This window comes from Polyodon spathula, chromosome 23 (genome assembly GCF_017654505.1).
Source record: "Polyodon spathula isolate WHYD16114869_AA chromosome 23, ASM1765450v1, whole genome shotgun sequence".
In the NCBI taxonomy this organism is placed as follows: Eukaryota; Metazoa; Chordata; class Actinopteri; order Acipenseriformes; family Polyodontidae; genus Polyodon; species Polyodon spathula.
In genome coordinates this window covers 10,293,168-10,313,557 of record NC_054556.1, presented here as the reverse complement: position 1 = coordinate 10,313,557, position 20,390 = coordinate 10,293,168, and the positions used below count along the sequence as shown (strand labels likewise).

General features: G+C 38.2%; 1 protein-coding gene across 7 annotated transcripts in view; it reads left to right on the top strand.

The window, feature by feature from the left end:
• Nucleotides 1-20,390, top strand: part of LOC121298236 (dedicator of cytokinesis protein 3-like) — a 189,508-nt gene that overhangs the window by 66,520 nt on the left and 102,598 nt on the right. For all 7 annotated transcript variants that reach the window (XM_041225226.1, XM_041225231.1, XM_041225230.1 and 4 more), the window contains one exon: nucleotides 10,544-10,640. In XM_041225226.1, the coding sequence (XP_041081160.1) occupies nucleotides 10,544-10,640 (97 nt within the window). The remainder of the gene's footprint in view (nucleotides 1-10,543; nucleotides 10,641-20,390) is intronic.

Genomic DNA, 20,390 nt, shown 5'->3' with positions numbered 1-20,390 from the left:
AGGAAGATAAAGGTAGTAGGTACTGATTTATTTTGGTGTCATTAACATGATCGATAATTAAGTATTTGCCCATTTTATCCAGAGATCCTTGCTGTTTGTACATCTTTTGAAGATGGTGTTGAAAGCAGCCTCCAAAGACTGCATGTGACTGCTAAACTGTTAACTCAGTGTTTTGTCTCCCCTTTGATATTAAAATACAGTAAATCTGCTCCACAGGGAGTAGGTTGCTCTACTTTTAAAACAAACACAATGAAAGAGGATTTAATTTTTTTTTTTTTTCAATCCTTAGGCATTAGTTTGAAATACAGCTGATTTTAAATCTATTCCACCCCTAATGTTTAAAGTATTTATACCCATCTAATATTACCCTTTATTTCTCCTTCCCTTGTTATAGAAGAGTTCAGATCTAACTGTCAAGATAATTTTCTGTTTCCAACCAGTAGAGCTTACCAAAGTTACTGAACCCTGAAAGCTTCAACCAGGGAACTTTTCTGAATTGACTTATGAGTTTAACTATGCCCAGATAGAATGATATTTGAAACTACCAAAGGATAATCAATCATACTAACAAAAATCTACTATTTCATGGTGGGAACACCTGTAATATGGTGTTTCTATATCTATGGCAGGGGTAAGTTACTGTCATACATGTTGTCTTATAATAAATCACCCCTGTGAGGTGGAACTTTTGTGTCAAGCCACCAGTACTTTAACATTAGATACGGCATTTGCCTTACATTGTGCCCCCAGGGAGTCTTTGTATTTGTTCACAAGACCTCCATTTCTTGTTGCATTGCTGTCAAAGCAGTAGTAACTGTCCCTGTTCTTAGAAGAACAAGTATGTTGCCAAGTTTTAATTAATATTGTGAAGTTTCAAAGGAAGTGAAATTACGATTATTTACTGTTTCAAAGAATCCCTGGGTGGCATTCCCGGCTCTGAAAAGGTTGCCATTAGCATTTTTTTGTGGCTGTTTATGGTCTCTTGTGTGTTGTGAAACTCCAAGGTCACCCAAGTTTTATTTTTCTGTTTGTTAGAATAATCGGTTAAGACTCACACTTCAACCTCCTTTCCTCCCTGCCTGGCTAGTTTCTGCAATCGTTCCCCCATGCCTTGCACAGTGTTTTTAGTGAAGCACACCCCAGTATTGTTTGGTATTATGTATACTGTATACCTGCCGTTCTTTGTTGATCAGTAGCACAATTGCCTGGGTTTCCTCTGATTCCATGTGACGGAAGCATAATGCAGTTAGTAGTACTGTTCTTACGGTGCTGCAGAATTCAATTTAGCTACTCGAAAGTAACAGAGCTGCATGTCCAGAAATTCCACAGAATGACTTAAGACATAATGTGAGCTCTCAATAGCTGCTGCATCAATTTAAATGAGTTTTATAAAAAGAATGAGAAATTGTAGTTATCGGCTTATGAATCACACGCTGTAGAGAATTGTATTTTAAAGATTATATTGTATCAGAAAGTGCATGCCACTGGGTCTATATTTTCAAAGGGTACCATTATAGAAAAATTTTAATACTTTTTTTTTCAGTTCCAGCACTCAGAGTTTCTAATATTATTGTTAAAGCTGCAGTAGTTGATCTTGTACATTTAGCTGTATCAACAAGTTTGAAAAAGCCAGTTATCCCAGTGGGGTAGTATACATGCCAAAAGGTTCACAAATGTGTTTTTTTTATTTTTTAAATTATTATTATTGTTTTACATCCATCAGCATTTGATTTAGAATTATAGAGTAAAATAATAAAGCAGAAGTATTTGGTTAGCACTCTTGCTTGTCGTTACCTTATAATACCTGTTATGCAAATGGTATTAACTAAACTACGGTCCTCTCATCAAAGATTTTGAATATGTTGAGTAAGCTTTAGCTTTCCCTGTTGAAGTCAATGCAAATAACTGATCAATTTTTGACTTGATAAGTTGCATGAAATATATTTGACCCATGCGATCTCAAAAAATAGTTTGAACATATTAAGCATATTGTTAATTTATAGGTCTGTGTCGAGATCTATGTAGTTGACAATATAACAGCACTGACCATAAAGACACTAGCCAAAAGTTGATTGGATTTTTAAGGACCTTGGTTAAATATAGCCAGTTTAGCACCATTTTATTGTAATTGTAGTATTATATTGAACATTGCAATGTACAGGATATCTATTATGTGCATAAAGGCTGCACTATCTTTATCTAAAAAGTTGTGGCAAAATAGGGTATTTCACATATTAAAATCACAGCACTGCAACATAGGCTGAAATACCACAATCACAAGAATACTAAGAACACAAATATCACAGCCACTGGGACCCAGTTGCTAAAAATTGCAATTAGATTGGCCAATGTACTTTGAATGAGCTCAAATGAATTGTTGATTTGCAATAATGCAGTTAAACCTACAAAACATGCATGCTATAATTATGGAAAATGCTAAATGACCCATTTAATTTAATTTTTGTTTTTGTACTATGTAATATTTACACCACATGTGAACGTTCTTAAAAACACATTTCTAACCTGGTTTCAAATCCCATTCTGTGCCTCTTTTGGTATCATTCTCTACTGCAGTTTCTGACACAATCAGCTTGTTATATACTGTGCTCAGTCATTATACAGTCTATACTTAGATAGGTCCATCACCTGCTGGTGCAAATTAATTGCTGGTTAAATGAGAGGGACAGATATCCGAGTGCATGTACTGGGCACTGTTGGGGTCTGATCATTGTCATTATGACATCTGTTTGCATGTAACTGTAGTTGGGAGCTGTAATTAAGAGTGGTGGTATTACAAGGGAAATGGGATCTTCAATTATAACTGGTGACATGCAATAAAGGTTTGTGTTATAATTAGGCTTGCTACTATTACATTTTTTGCCAAATCGACGATTAATATCGACATTTATTTTAGAAAGAATTTACCAGGTTTTTTTTATATTTATTTTTAAATTCAAGCAGAGAATGGGTGAAATCAAACTTTGGTTAAAAACAAACAAACAAACAAACAAAAAACATGGCAGGGTTTTTATGCCATTGAGAAACGTCTCATTTAGCGAAGCCCCTTTATCATATTCAACATGCATACATTTTAGCGTACAGTTTAGCGTCTGAGTTTATCAGTGTTAGGGGACGATAACTTGCACAAGATGTGGGATCTTTATCTTTTTCAGTAGTAAAGATATGATAGCAGTATTTACATATGATAGCAGTATTCAATAGCATTTTACATCATATCTAGTAAGAGGGGGCCCAACTGAGACCAAAAAGTAAGAACAAATTCAGGTAGAATACCACCAATACCAGATGACTTCCCCTTTTTCATGTCCTGCACCACATCTTTTAGCTCTGCTAGGGACAATGGTGCTCTCTTCACTGCTGAATCATTAGCTGAGAGCCGTGGCGATTGGAGATTTTGGAGAGATCGTAGACATTTTTCCTTATCATAGCAAATATCAGAGCTGTACAGTTTAGAATAAAAGGAACGGAATGCAGAGTTTATTTGAGAAGGGTCTGACAGTATCTCTCTCCCACGGTAGATTTAACTGCTAAAATGTCCGTGAAGCGCTCATTATTGCAAAGCCTTAGAGCAAATAAATGACTGGTCTGCTCCCATTAAAGTAATAGTTTTGTCTGGCTGTATGGATAAGAAATTCCACACACTGTCTGATAATAGATTCAGTTCTTTTCTTGTAAGATTAAGTTCAATCAAGTTCAGAAAAAGGGTTTTGTTGATCATGTTCTAAAAGTGCCAATTTAGTTTCCAATTCATTGATTTTATTAAGCCGTGATTTGCTAAGTTTCAAGGCAAATAAAGTGAAATTGTCTTTTATAAATCCCTTAACTGAATCCCACAAAATATGGAGATCATCAACAGAACCACAATTAAAACTAAGGAACTCCTCCAATTCGGAGTGAAACATCATTAAAACACCAGCGTGGGGCTCTAGTTGAGGTATCAGAGAGGCAACAGCTTAGCGATATGTACTTCAGAGAAAAGGGTCCTTGACGTGAATATATAATCAAACATAGAAAAAGATTTGTGTCTTGGTGAAAAAAATGAAAATTCTCTAGCAGAGGGATTAAGTACACGGCAAACATGTACCACCCCTAAATCGCTAATTTGACTCTGTAAAACAGATGGTGCTAAATGCTGAGATCCCCTTCTTGTAAACCCGATCTATCAAGGGAATGATTCATTACCGGATTCATGTCACCACCAAAGATTAAACAAAAGTCAAGCAATTCTAGCAGTAATTTAGTCAGTGAACTAAAAAATCCTCCATCAATTGTCGTCGGAGCGTAAACTGAAACAAAAACTCTCCCAACTCCAACCCCCCCCCCCCCCCCCCCCCCCCCCCCCCCCCCCCCCCCCCCCCCAACCCCCCCCAAAATAGTAATCTGAAGGTTATGGAGTAATACAATCTGTGCACCCATAGATTTGCTTTCTACAGAAGAGAAGGCTGCTACAGAACCTCGTAAAATTTATTCACTAGCCTAGGAATGTCTTGCTTTTTAAGGTGGGATTCTTGAATCATGAAAACATCTATCTTTTTCCTATGCAAGAGATCCAGACAGCCAGTATGTTTCGTGGGAGAATTTAGGCCTTGCACGTTCCAGGAAATATTAGTCATAGGAATAAAAAATAAGTTAATAAGTGTCAGTAGCAAACAAGCAGTGTATCGCATGGGAAGTCCGGGCATAGAAAAAGACAAAATAATATTGAACGATAAGACAATATTGACTCTCATGAAGTCCCCTCCCTTCCTCCCCGGTATGTAGCCACCCCTGCCCCCCACAACTAAGACCAGAACAAATATAATACATCCCCACAAAACCCATAACATGGGTCCGGATAAGAACAGACCCTCCCCGAAGGTTATTGTGCCTACTTCCATCCTCCATATCGGCCATTTTCAACAACAGTTTATCGACCCTGGATTTGTAGGTTTGCAGCTTTTGTGTTGTCAGCCACCAAAGTACTGACGGCAGGTAGTTCCTTTTTAAAAGTCTTGAAATCAAGAGAGAAGGCCGAAAACTCTTTCTACGGAGGTCAGTTTGGATTCAGTGTTCTGCCCCATTTCTTCAAATCGAGTAAAGTGATGCTCAAAATAGTGCCGATTCTTTTCCATGCAGGCCTCTACAATGGCGGCCGTGTCAGAGTCCAACTTACATTTTTCACCCATACTTGGTGATGAGAGCTGGGCTGAGGACCTTTTCTTCTGATTATCTGGCATTGCACGACGTTTCAGAAGTTGAATAAGGATAAGTTAGGTAAGGTATAGAAATGTAATTCGAATAATAAACAAAATAGGCGAAGGGAAGCAAAGACTGAAAATCACTACCATCACTACTGCCATCACTACCAGCAGGTCACATGATCCAAGGAGAAATTCCTTTTGATGTCTGCTGGCACTATGTTTGTCTGTGTAGCCCTTGCCATTGTCCCTCACCTTTCATGAGAACAAAATTCACAACTAGCTCAAAACAGACCATCGTTACTAATGTGTAACACATAATAATCATTTACTAGCATTTAAGAATTATCTAGTAAATTGAAGCCCATCTGAGGGACGTCCAGCCTGTTCCCACTGAGTGAAGATCAGAGGTCCTGGACCAGAGTCTGGAATGTTAATTACATGGTGGCTGAGTTTTGAAAACAAAAACAGGCCAATAATAACGGATTATGGAACATTGCAGTACAAAGGAACCCAGTCATCTAAATCTAGTAAAGTAGTAGATAGCAGTTGGCTCTGTTGGTGTTTTTCAGCATGGCTGTAGGTGACACAGGCAGTGCTCAAAGCCCAACGTGGGGATTCAAGCTCTTTTCTGTTCATACAGTCCATGTTCATTCATCAGTCCTGCATTGCAGTGCTGTTGCTAAATAGCCCAGTGGTAATTATTTTCAACTTGTATTTTACTTGGTGCCTTTCTCAATGTACACACATTAAAGTCATAAGGTATATTATTGATCACTGTCCTACTGTATTACAACATGAAGAAGAAGTAGTTATTGGTAGGAGTACAATTATGTGGCACCTATGAAACATAATAACATAGATTCTAGAAATGTATGCTGAGGTGTTGGTTTCTGAATTTTTATGCAAGTTTGCCTCACTGGTAATCCTGTGGGGTCTTTAAATACAATGCTGGTTGTTATACATTGTCAACAGATGGTATTGGAAATTCAAAAGAATAATTCCAAAATGAAACACATTGTTGTGTTATCCAGTGCAGCTTGCAAATGTAATATCATTCAATGCAAATACCTCCTGCTAAAACATTGAATGCCCTAGTGGGACATAACTGTAGTACATTTGGTTTAAATTGTTTCCTCTTGTGGGTAACTCTTGCATTATCCTGCAGCCATGCATCATGGTCTATATTTATCAAGCATGCATGTGCAGTTATTCCCTTCTAAACTGTGCGTACGCATATTCAGACAGAAAGTGTGTTATTTATGAGCGCAGACTTTACGATCATTGCCTTGTTACAATGTTGCCATTATTATTATTGTTATTGTTAGTATTTATTTATTTGTTTATTTACTTATCAGTAGGCTCCCATATCCACTGTTACAAAATATCACAGTTCAAAAACATGCATGTTTTAATGCATTGCTTTTATATGGCTACATGTACCATATATGGATTTAAATGTAGATGTCCATGTGTGAATAACTTTAGTGACACTGAGATTTATTATCACCTGTTACTTAGAAACGTGCATACGAGTGTGTAATGGGGATTCTTTACATGTGTGAGTCGTCACTGAATAATACTGAGGCAGACACAAAGCATTGGGTGTTGACACAATGCACAGGCGCGCAGATTTAATAAAAACACAGATACTGCCACTAGGGTACCAGCAATGGTAGCCCTATTGTCAGATTTAGTAAAGGAAACAAAACAAAGCTAAAAAAAAGTGTCACACAAGGCGAGCGCCTGTCCCACTAAAAGGAACGTCCCGCTCCAGAAACCTACGACACTACACAAACCCTCTTTATTCTCTTTAGGATCCCCTAAACTGACCTACTTCTGGGCCAATGGAGTCCCGGCATCCTCACCGCGACTCCGGCTTCTTCAAACGGCCTTTTCAAACAACCTTAGCTTGGCAATGCCTTCACGAGCACCATCTTGCAGTGGAAGTGTTTCGTGTGCTACTCCCCACAGAGTGGATGCTGTCCTCCTCGATGTCAACACAGCAAGCTTTCACTCAGCACCCGTTTGTATGGCTGTGGCCGTGCAGTAGCCTCAAGCTGTGACTCAGACACTTTTAGGACCTCCCTATCAATTCAGCACCAGGCGAGTCTACCGGCTCAATTCGTTGCTTAGCAACGCATCTCCTTTTGCACGTCACATCTGCTTCCATAAAGGCACACATGCACTCAAGAATCAGCGACAGGGTCTTCAAGTCACAGAGTGCCTTACACAAGATTAATAAAACTGGATTTAATTATGCGTGCGACTTCTAAATTTTGTGTACGAACAAATCAAGTTATTTAATCATGCACAGATGATAAATATAGGCCCAGGAGTTCAGGCTTGCTCAAGTGAGGAAGTTTACTGAATCAAACAGTAGGTACTGTTGATGGAAAATCACAGGGAATTGAAGTTCTCCCGCAAAGACTGGGACATTTAAATAAGAGATTAGTTCCGAGAAATTAACAGAATTGAAACTGGAGCAGATGCTGTTTTGGTAAAAATTATGATTGCACAAGATAGTTTCTTTGATTACAACAGGGTATTGTGCACCTCTGCTAGAAATCTGATGATACAGAATACTGGTGTACTGTTCCTAACCCTTTTAATAATAGTACACTGCAATTCTATTGAGGGGTTCCTGCAACATGATAAACCCCAAGACTAAAGCCAGATTGGTTTATCAGCGTCACCAGAACACAAAATGGGATTATAATCAGTACAAATGTGGGTGTATTTTATTTGCAATGCAGAAAATTAATAATATAAAATCTGGATACATTTTAGGTCTTCACTTACAATATTACCAGTGGTCTCTGAAGTTCTTTATTCTCTTCCAGTAATGTGGACAAACCAGACAGATCTGGAGTAGCTCCACATGCATCCATGCCAATACCATACAGATCAGTACTTGGGCACTGCATACTACCACTACAGACTCTTGGCTAAGATAAAGTATATTGCTTCTGGGCCATTTGGCAAAGATCAGTGGAATCTGGTGTGTCCATAGCCAGTAATCAGAGAAGGCAAGGTAAAAGAAATGGAATAAGAACAGTTTTTTTGATGGATTAAAAAAATAAAAAATACTACCTCAATGCATCTTGTTGGTTGACAATATGATTGTGTCACAGCTGCTTTTCTGAGAGTCACTATGATGTAACTCTGCTGGGATTACAGGCTAAGCATAACTCCATGCTCCTCCATGGTCATTCAGTTAAACCTTTCAGCCCTCTATGAGGTGTTAAAACTCCTGATAGCAGTATTACAGTTTGAGACACTGTTCAAGGAATAATTCTGATTTATATGTTCAGGGCTTTAAATCTGGTCCTCAATCTTTCAATGTAATATCGCTATACAACCTTAAGGAGAATCTAAAGTTAAATTGGTACTTAGAATAGAACAAGGAGTAGGAAATATGACAAACCACGTTGAGATAATTAGTCCATAGTCTCTGGTAATTCCCATAGTTGGAAATCGAGATATTATGTACATTCGTTCACCCAGTATGCCACACCTACAGTACAAGTCTGCATTAATGAGATTATTTATCACAGTTATTAAGAGATTCTGATTATAAATCTAGTGAAATGCTTATCCAATTATGTCGAAATTTACCAGGACTTTTTTCAGGAATGTCTGGAAATGTCCACAGCACTCAACGGCTGCCTGTGTTTGCAGCTCTTGCATTGTAGCCTGACATTACATTTCCTTTGATACATAAGAGCAGACTAGCCTCCCGTGTGCATTCATATTAAAGCATTAGCATTCTAATTCTAACCAGTGTGTGCCTGATATTTCAATCAGTGGCACACTGATTGAAATAATCTGTTTTAGCAATGACAATCCAGTGGACTTGCTCATGCAATTGTAATGAAACTTTCTCTGGGCGTTCATAAACACAAGGTCCCTCAGTCCCAGGTTTCATTAAACTTTACATGGTCTTAATGACCTACATTCACAGTATGTAGAATATCTTCCAATAACATTTAGATTGTGGATGAGCAATTTAAACTAAATCTTGTTTTATGGAAATTGCATTGATATCTGTTGTGATAATCTATTATATGGCATGAATGTAAAGCTGTGGCCAAAAGTTTTGCATCACACTGTAGAATTAACTAATTTTGACTTAATAAAGTCAAATGAAACCTGCTGAATTATGTTACGTTAACATATTGTTACATACAGCTTCAGAGTTTTCCATATGCTTGACTTAATGTGACATGAGTTGCTGTACTACTATTATGGCTTCCGGTAGACTTTTGCAATATGATTACATAATGTTAAACAAATGGTCTAAATGATGTTAGATTTAATTGTGTTTCAATCCTAAAATTCTAGGTGATGCAAAACGTTTGGCCATAGCTTTAGGTCTTATAACTCTAACATGAATTGAAGTTTTGAGGCTGGTTTCACTAACCTGGGATGACATTACCTAAAGGTACATTGGGAAGTCCCAGATTAGTGCAAACCAGAGTTTTGTCAAACCAGCCGATGACATCTGCCATGGATGAGACATTTTTCCCATTAAAGTGTTAATGTGATAGTCTTACAGATTTATACATAGAATTGGTGTAAGTGTGGTCTCCGTGGTTTCTCGTCTACTCTCTGACCACTCCCTGTGGTGTACAATGAAAGAACGCCTGCTTTGGATGAAGAGAACACAGAAAAACTAGGACATCTCTAAGATTTACAAAACATAAGACCTGATACAATCTATGTATTTAATGGAGGGATTTAAAGGGACGCTGAATTTAAATATTGAAGAATAGAAAGATAAAACTAAGATGGAGAACAGTAATGAGATAGGAGGCAGAGTGATTACAGATGAGATAACAGTAGACTAGAAAGATTGTCCTAGGTAAATGAAGGTAAACAAATCTTGACAAAGTGCAGTTAAATAAATATTTAATCCTGTTAATGCAGAGACAACATTTGAATTATTCGTCAGCGAAGTACTGTTTGTAAATGATTATTATTATTTACAGATTCCTTGGGCATATTAATTAGTCAGTGACATTTATTTTGTATGTGTATGTTTTTAAAATACCTTGTTGCATCCGAAATTGACAAAAGCAGAGTTGACCATTATGATATTTATTGGAGTTGGGTCAAACAGATCAAAACGTGCTCTCGTCACTACACCAGTGGTGCACATTATAAACAGAAAATGACATTAATGTATTGGAGGCCTGTTCTTAACAATCAGGCAATTAATTTGTAACAAATGCATCTGGAACTGTTCCAAATACTAAAAGGATGATAATCCAATTGTAAACTTATTGTAAGTGCCCAAGTGTTGCTGAAGTGATAAGCTTGTTGTTCCTTTTGTCTCATTCCAGGCAGTATGAGACAGTGGCCCTGCTGGAAGACTCGATTGTGACTGAGGTGACATCCACTCTGCAGGAATGGGCCTTTCTGTGGAAGCAGCTGTATGTGGTGAGTACCGGGCCAAGGGTGCATACAGCCATCCAGATATTAGTTATGAGTAAGCTGTACACCTTTTGATTCATTTCTTCATAGCCAAGCTCTGTACAGGAATCAGTGCTATTGGAAATACCAATATCTTCATAATTGATTTTCATGTTATACTGTATGTCTACAGAGGCCAAGTTTTCCTGAATAAACAGTCTTGTAAAAATAACTATGGCCATGGTAGCTTTCATGTAGGGCACTCAGAGGGCTTGGAACTTGTGTCCAGTGAGACCTTCTCTTCTCTCCAGGTGGACAGTGCATTTGTTCTTATGTCAAGTTTGCTGCCATTTTAACCAGTCTACAATTTTGAAACATTTGAGACCTACTGTACAGGTCCGCTGAAGGAGTGCTTTGAGGCAGGAGTCATAGAAAGTTTGATACATTTTAAATGTTTGGGGAGTAAAGGTGATTATAATGTCTCCCTGAAACCCAACAATATTTCATTTACTAACTTGGTTCACCTAGCAAGACCACTGGACTAGGTTGCAATGCTAAATCCTTGTTTTAACCCACCAACCAACCCCAGCTGACCGAAACCCTAGATCTGCTTACACTGAAAATCCCAAAACACTTGGGGTTTAGAGGGGCGCGACTTCTCTGCATGACCTTTTAAAACTTTGCCCATGTATACAGCATCACAGAAGCCAAATTTTCCTGCAATGACACTTGACCTGTGGAATAAAGAGAGAGAGAAAAAAAAAAATCTGCTTTTTTGTGTTGTAAGTTGGCTTTTCTTCTGTATCATTTGATACCTAGTTGCTGCATGGCTTGCTGTCATGGTGTGGCAAAGTGCCCGCCTCTGTGTGTATTTTGTGTTGTGTGTTAATGTTGGTGTATAGTCACTGGTACACGGGATATAAACGGGTCGGTGTAACATGAGTGTTTAAAATGTATATTTGTATTTAGGCACAAGGATTGCACAGCACTTCACGTGCAGGTAAAATGTAATATGTGAGCACGGGGAATTGCACTTTATTAATTCACATGCAGTTGTACCGCGACTCCAATTGAATGATTGATTAGCAATTGAGTCTTGGTACAGCTGCATAAAAGCAGCATGTTTTCACTCACTCAGGGTTGTGTGTTCGGTGAGTAGAGAATGAGATTGGAGACGGAGGTAATAATAAAATAATAACGTAAAGTAAATCATAAATTCAGCTCACCGTGTTTGTCTGTGTAGTTCGTTTTTGTTTGTCTTTTTGTTTTGGCAACCAGTGCTGTGTCCTGTTTTTGTCCTGTTTTATTTTATAATAATAAACTGTGCAGCAGCACATCCATTTATCATTTCCTCTCGCAGTACTGTGTGTTTCTTCTGGTCTGACGTCCCCACTACAACCGTCTTTGTCACATGTTGTGTCAGAACCGGGACAACAGCACCTCCAAAACTCAGGCCAGGAGGAGTACTGAAGAGAAAAAATCTGTATTGAAGGGCAATGGCAGAAGACACCTTCAGGCTGAGGGACTGGATCCAGGACAATGCTGGGCTGGAGGCCCAGTCCATGCCCATAGCCATCGGAGTTCTGTGGCTGATGGACAGGGAGCGATGGGAGATGTATTAGAGGGAACACACCCCAGACTCTCTGGAGGAAGGTGTGGAGTTGGTCCTCTGCTACCTGGAGGCAGCTATAAACAGAACAGCAGCCCAGGTAGCAGCTTCTTCTGCCTCCATCACCTTTTCCTGCCCGTGAGGTAGAGCCGCACCAGTCCCCTGCCAGTGAGGGAGAGCCGCACAAGTCCCCTGTAATAAGGGTAGACTACACACCGCTCCCACCTCCGCCACCAGGAGACTACATGCCGCTCCCACCTCCGCTGATGGAGACTACACGCTGTTCCCACCTCCGTCGCCAGGAGACTACACGCCACTCCCACCTCTGTCGCCAGGAGACTACACTCCGCTCCCACCTCCGTCGCTAAATGGCTAAAGTGCCACAATATTTATCTTGTACAGTTGATAATGTTAAGTAGTCTGTTCTGTACACACACACTGAAATACACAAAGGTTAGTATAATACCTCTGTTTACAAGCTTGCTAAATAGTCAACCTTCCAACCCCAAAAAGCTGCTTGAAAATGATTGAGTTGGATTGTTGAAATTCAACTTTAAACAGCAATATTAACATCCCCAAGTACCCTTTCTTTGTGTGTATCTCAGAGACACATACTGAAAACAGGGTATGTGTAAACAGGAACTGGAACATATTTTCAATTTTTCTGTTTGCTGCATTCCTTTTTAGCACATCAATACATGTTCATGTAATGAATTAATATATAGTGGCCTAGATTCCGTGAGTATGCAGTGCATTGAGTTTGGTTGGTTCTATAAAGTTGTCAGGGTAAGGAACAGCAGACAGCAGTTAGTCTGTACCCATGATAACCTGTTTCAATCTCTTTTTATGGTATCAATCACTGTGTAAAGTCATCTCAAAACCATATGGGACACTGTGAGGTTTGGACCAAACTTCCCATTTCTGCCTCCTGTGCTGTTCTGTTTCCCTGCAAGATCTTGATTTAAGTGGTGTTGTTGTTTTCCTACTTCTATTCACATGATGTTTAGGATCATTAATCGCCCCATTGTAATATAAGTGGTATCTATTTCATTCACTGGATCGTTTAGCACCTCAGACAACAAAGATAAGTAATGCATTTCTTTGTAAAAACTGCACATGTTCTGTATCAATTTAGACTTAATATTAAACAGTGTTATACTGTCATGGCTATTATCACGGCAGAAATCAGAATGTGTATAAATATCACTGTACCTGTTACTGGAATCTGGAAAATGCAGTAACATAAACGGAAAACAAAACAACAATAAACAAATACTATATGAAAAACAATCCATAGATCCTGCAAGTCATAGTACCTGATTGTCAGGTATCATGTAGAAGCATAGTAGAAGAAAGTCACACGTTGGCTTTTTTCTTGGAAAATAATACTCCTCCTTGAATTTGTGTCACTATGCAATATGATTTAAGGAGAGTGCAGTAATAATACTGCACTTTCAACCACATGTATACTTTCCTAGTGAGCTTGTGTCATAGATATTGGTTCTATTTATGTATTCTTTTTTTATATGTATATGTACAGAGAGAATTAAAGAAACTCTATGGACACATCCCGAGGGTGATACTTGGGAACCACTTTCCTCGATGAGTGTGATTTGTTATGTTTCTTTTTCACATGGATGGAAATCTGGATGGTCATTTATTTCAAACCATGTTCTGTCTCCTTTCCAGAACACCAACACCAATAACAACTAGCTCAGTGATTCTGTGTTTATAATCACACTTTGAGATCATGGGGTCTATTACAATTATTTAAATAGTATTGCCCTTAAACTTGTGACCCTGTATTGCATTGTGTGCTGTTCTTGCTAGTGGGCGTTTGCTGATTTTTTTGCAATCAATAGCAGAGTATACTGTAGAACAGAATGTTCTGAAAACATATAGCATGAATATGTGTTAAAAATCCATGTAAAGGAACCTTTTTCCCAAATCAATGAATGGCCCTTTATAGTGTGATTGCCTCAGAGGGAATTGATTTATTCATAATAAAATGTGTTAATATGGTCAAATGTACAGCTATGTTCAAAGTTTTGCATCACCTAGAATTTTAGAGCTGAGCCTATGTGAACATAATTTAGATATTTTATTTAATGTCATGTAATAAAATAAACTACAAAATGATATTGCAAAAGTCTACCGGAAGCGGTAATAGAAATACAGTATTTCATGTTAGATTTTGAAATGTCAGGGCTCCTGAGTGGTACAGTACATCCAGTAAAGGCCAACCGTGGATGGGAGTTCCCAGGGGGCGGCACACGATTGGCCGACCGCCGCCTGTGGGGAGGGAGGGTTTTGGTTGGCCAGGGTGTCCTCGGCTCATTGTGCACCAGCGACCCCTGTAGTCTGGCCGGGTACCTGCAGGCTTGCCTGTAAGCTGCCCAGAGCTGCGTTGTCCTCCAACGCTGTAGCACAGAGGTGGCTGCATGGTGAGTCTGCAGTGTGAAAAGAAGCGGCTGGCTGACAGCACACACTTCAGAGGACGGTGCATGTTCGTCTTCACCACTCCCAAATCAGCGCAGGGGCGGTAGCAGTGAGCCGAGCTGAAATAATAATTGGATATTCTAAATTGGTAGAAAATAATACAAAAATAATTGGTGACTACAAAATAAAAAAAATTAAAAATGAAATGTCACATAATTCAATTGTAACTTTTTTGTATATGGAAAGAATATAGAAAAATATTTAGCAGGTTTCATTCGATTTTATGAAGCAAAATTAGTTCATTATTTAGGTAGATACAAAACTTTTGGCCACAGCTGTAAGTGGTATAGTTCTACAGTAAGTACTAATTTTCACAGGCAGTGTCTATATACATGTACCAGTTAAAGTATATCATGCTTCAGTTCTTTATAAGAAGACTGAGTATACTTGCCTGGGGCACTTTGGGCTGATTTACATAACTGAAGCAGCGTTGGATTCACATTATTTGATTTTTATTGCACCACTAAATTGTGCTTCACAGTACTACAAATCAAATACAAACCACACCATAGCTTCCCTAAATGAAAATGATCACAAGGGCAAATTGGCTCATTTCTTGTAAAAATGTTATACCGTATATTAATTAAAAAAGATTAAAAAAAAAATAATAATAAAAAAAAAAAGCTAGAACCTGATGGGAATTTATAGCTTTCCATTTAAAATGTGATACTGAGTTTAGCCATTTTTAGAGTCCTTTAATTATGTTTAAGGGGCTGAGAACAATCTATATTGAAGATGTTTAACATTTTCTCCCATGTCCAAAAGATAAGAATGATTCAGTGAACTACATTTCTAAAAAAAACTACTGCACTAGCAAATAGCAGGTAGAAATAGAAACCATTGTTCATAAAAACATTGAGAAACATTCCAAGTTAACCTGCCCCTTTCCTTTCTGATGCCTTTGCGCACCAGCAACTTTCTGGTACAGCAGGCCTCAGCTGTTCTATTTGTTTAGTTTTGAAGGTCTTAACCCTTAGAGCGCATGTCTCCTTGCTAGCATCTACATTTTTTTAATTTTGTTTGTTTTGTTTGCCCTGCAAGTAGCTTTGTTTACTGACACATGTCATGCGTTCTGAGGAACACAAATAAATCAAGCATACGGAATAAACAGTTGATCCGGTGTTGGTTCTGGAAACATGGAATTAAACATTGATCCAGGTTAGAGTGGCCTGAGCAACAGACTGTAAGTGACCTAAGTTATCTTCCTGTTCATTTCCATGGTTTTTATTCTCCATTCTCAACCACAAGGATGAGTGAGTGTTTAGAGGAGTTAGGCGAGCAGCTAATACGGCTCCAGCATCTGCTGCTTGGCACGACAGTGTTTGTAATGGCTAGATAGCTTCCTGTGCATGGTCATTTGTTGTGAGGTTCTAGTCCTACTCTAAAAACAGAAAACTACTGTTTTATAGTACTTACACCACTAATGTGACGTTTATACCCTAATAATATTTTTAATATCTGCAGGTGGGTTATACATTATTTACTATTTTGTGTCAAAGCAGCATCTTTTAAAGTTGTTTTGGGGGCAACAAATAATAATAATAATAATAATAACAATAATAACAATAATAATGGCTAAAAGTACTGAATATGGATGTACAGTGAAGTTCGCTAAAGGATATGTCACTTCTGTGTATACTCACTCTTATAAAAGTTTACCACAGTAAATCTGCAGCTTTCCCATGCTTTGCCTGTGGTTGTACTACGCACTTACTATAGCTTGCCATGGTTTGCCATGTTTTTTTTAATCAACCTTACCATACCCCTCTGGACTTTTCAATGCTTTATTACAATTTGCTATGCATTTACTTTTGAATGGGCAGCGTCATGTGTTTTCCTTTGAAGATATTATATAGTTGGAAATTAGCCCGCTGCTATGTTAAACAATAACTAAACAAAGTATATAAACTAGAAGACTGTTTCCATATGGGAGTGCCTAATTAGTTTCAACCCTGAAGATGAGACCCTGATGGTCAAGGCAGCCCATACTGTACAAGCATGGCTGTAAGTACTGTATCAGTGCATTGTACCCGATAGTGAGCATGTGGGAATTAGAACCTGGTTAACTTAGATTAGCCTCGTCAATAAAATGTGTCTTTAAATTAAGAAGCGTTGTTTACCAAAAATGCTACCACTACATTACATAAAATGTAGCAGTTTTGTTGAATCGTCTTCCAGTTATAGAATATGTATTAGAATTGTTTTTAACTAGGGGCACGGACAAAAGTTTTGCATCACCATATTAAACTAATTTTGCTTCATAAAGTTGAATGAAACCAGCTGAATAATGTTACATTTTGAAATCGAACTTGAAATATTGTACTACTATGATGATAATACCCGGTAGACTATGAAAACTCTACTATAACATCAAAGAAACGAATGTTTTACAATTGCTTACATAATTTTAATACAAATATTAAAATTATATTTCAAGTGTGTGTGTGATATATATATATATATATATATATCTATATATCTATCTATAGATATAATTATATTATATATATATATGTATATAATCATAAGGATGTGTAAAGGGAAACGTAACCATACCTGCTGATGAAAATTACAAAAAAAGTTCAGTTTCCCATTCTCCTTTTGTTATCCTACTTAAAATCCATACATCTTTCATTACAAAGAAAATTACTGTGACGGTTCTTCAATTTGACCATTAAAACAAAACAAGCTAGGTGTTTGTTACGTGATTTTCAGCCTGCAAGATAAACTTCAGTTGAAAGAATAGATAAATACAGCATTGGCCTCACTGCTTTCATAATAATTATCTTTTATGTGACACATCGTACATTTAAAGTAATTGTGGCAAGGATACTTCATATCGTCTACAAGTAGGGCATTAGTCTGTGCCTGTGCAACACTGATATACTTTCTCTCTTCATTTACCCAAAACTAGCCTTGAAAAGTCTTTTCAGAAACAATTTTCTCTGGAATAATTAAAGTGTAAGCAGAGCTTCTAACGATCAAAGCAAAATCATACAGAACACGCATAATATGATATCGAACAGATAAGAAATGACTTGCATAGCGTGTCCATTTTAATGATAGAATAACATCTAGTCAGAGATATTTTTTAAGAGCTGACTGTGCATCCGAGTTTAATTGTTCTTCCATTCCATTAGGGAAAGAAGTTTGCCAGTTTTGTTTGAGGGACAGTGTCCTAACTAATAAACACCCAAGACAGTTTCTTTAGTTTTGCTAATAGACGTTAGCTCGAACCTGTTTGGGAATGAATGCTTTTCATCTTCCACTGTGTTTTCATCTCACGCCTGGACTGAGTTGAAAGCTGGTTTGAAATACTACTCGTGTTATATAGCAGTAAATTAGAACGGGGGAGGGGGAGGGGGCTAATGATGGTTTTGTTTTTTTTCTTTTTACTGTTTTGTAGCAGTGGGACAGAGTAAATTGAATCTTTCCACTGCTTTTGTTTTTGATTGTTCCTCATTCACGGCATTCACTACATCTTTAAATAGAAGTATTGCTATAGAGCCTGTCACTATTTTCTTACTTCCCATTTGCGGGAGTTAAAGGTTATGGCTTAAACTAGAAACCCTCACTCAGGAAGCTCTCCTGTTGGAGATGTGAAAGAGAAACTGTCGGGCTGACACATCAGAGTGCGAGAGAAACTCTTTTTTTTTCTATTCCGGTTACAGAATGCTTTCAATTAAGGGGGTTTAAAATAAACAACATTGGTGCCTGGGAAGCATTGAGGAGAATGAAAGTGATAAGTTGTCACAGGCATTTACTTCCGTGTGAGCACCTTGAAGACAACTGTTGTTTGAGTGCCTGGAGGAAGGGCACTGAAGCTGAATCCACATTGGCCAGCCTGCAGTGAGGCAATCACCTGTCTGTGTGGAGCGCAGGGGTCTGTCTCATCTCAGCCAGGGCTCAGTCGAGTGTGCAGGTCTCCAGTAAGCACACCTGTTAGCCAGTCTCTGGAAACTTGGATGTATTTCCAGGGCTAATTTTGTGCTTTAAAATAAATGTGTTGTATAAGAAATGCTTTCTGAAGCATCAAATGCAGTAATTATTTAACATATATTATTTTCTGTAACTCATTTAGGTTGCTTTGCAGCATGCATTCAGCTTTGTATTGGTTTAGAATAAATCCTGTGGTATGTTTTTCCAGAACCCCCTCACCCCTCAGATTGACCTGGTCTTGGTTTGTAAACACACAGGTTCATCAATTAGGGTGGTGTCAGAAGCATTAATACCATTTCTTTTTTTTTTAAATAGTGGAATGTTCCTAAACCTTTGCATACAGCTGTGTATTTCTGAAGGTTGTTGGGATTATCTCATGAGCTGCTTTTGAAGCATGAGCACTATAGGCGTTTTATGATAAATTATGAATTTTAGTGAAAAAAATATAAAATGATTGTTAAGCGCCATAGCTTTAAGTTTAATCATGATTAATATCCTTATTCAAAAAATATGCACCGATTAGTCTGTCCATGTATTTGACACATAGGTATAGCATGTTGCGCTGTCTTCTGCTTTCTTTCCCCAGTCACTTTTGACTGCATTTATACCGTTGATTGTTTGCTACCGGGATGTTTGTCATTCCACAGTGGTTTGTCACATGGTTCAGATCCTTTGTGTAAAATTGTGCCTATTTTATTTCTTAACAGTTCCTAATGAAGCATAGCTGTTAAGAAAGTTAGGCAACATGACAGTTCACAGGCTGATAATATAACATCTAATGACATCTAATGGCAGAGGTGTGATGTTGATAGACCGGGGGATTCCAACACTTCATCTCTTTTATTTTATTTTGCACAGTTGACAGTGTTTCCCTAATGTTGAAAGTAATCTTATTTCCTTGTGACATCCAGCTGTTCAATTAGCAAAAGAAAAGTACCAGTCTTCCTTTCTGTACAGAAGAGCGTTTTGGCTTTTCCTCTGTAATGAATAAATACATGTTTTTTTAACTCCCTCCCCCATGCCTTGGTATTCTATATTAGATGCATCTAACTGGCAAGTTTTTCTGACTGATTAAACAAAAGGGAACTGTGTCAGGGGCTCCAAGCTGTCCTCTATTTATAGTGACACATCCCTGAAGCAACGCGCTGTCACAGGGATAACACTGAACCCATAGTCATTTCTGCCCTGCTGGTGTGAGGCAGGTATTGACTGTTTTGATAACAAGGCCCCTGAGGATTTGGGGATTTAAATAGCCATACTGGGGCTGAGGCATTTCCTTAATTTTAAGGTAAAGTCGGCCAAGATTAGTGCAAACCAGGGTCTGTAAAACCAGCCATAGGTGTGACTGATCTGGACCTGCATTTCGATTTACTAAGGCTCTGATAGAGCCTGAAAAACTGTGTTTTTGCTATAGCTACTTTTATATAGAGAGTGAACTCCAACCTTTATTACAGGGTTAGAATCAGCGCTCATGGTTAAGCTCCCGAGAACTGTTTTAGGAGCTAGCTGAATGGCAGACCCAAACTTGCTTAAATGCAGCCCTAAATTGGTCAGTCATTGGAAATGAATCTGTTAATTTTGTCAGCTTGGCTTGCAATAGCAAGGATGTTCTTAGGGTTGTAATCTCTCCTGCATGTGAGGAAAGAGAGCAGGCTTGATAAACAGTGCTTGGACAAATGTGGGTTTTTCATGCTCAAAATATTCTTTCATTTTGAATTAGCTGGTAAACA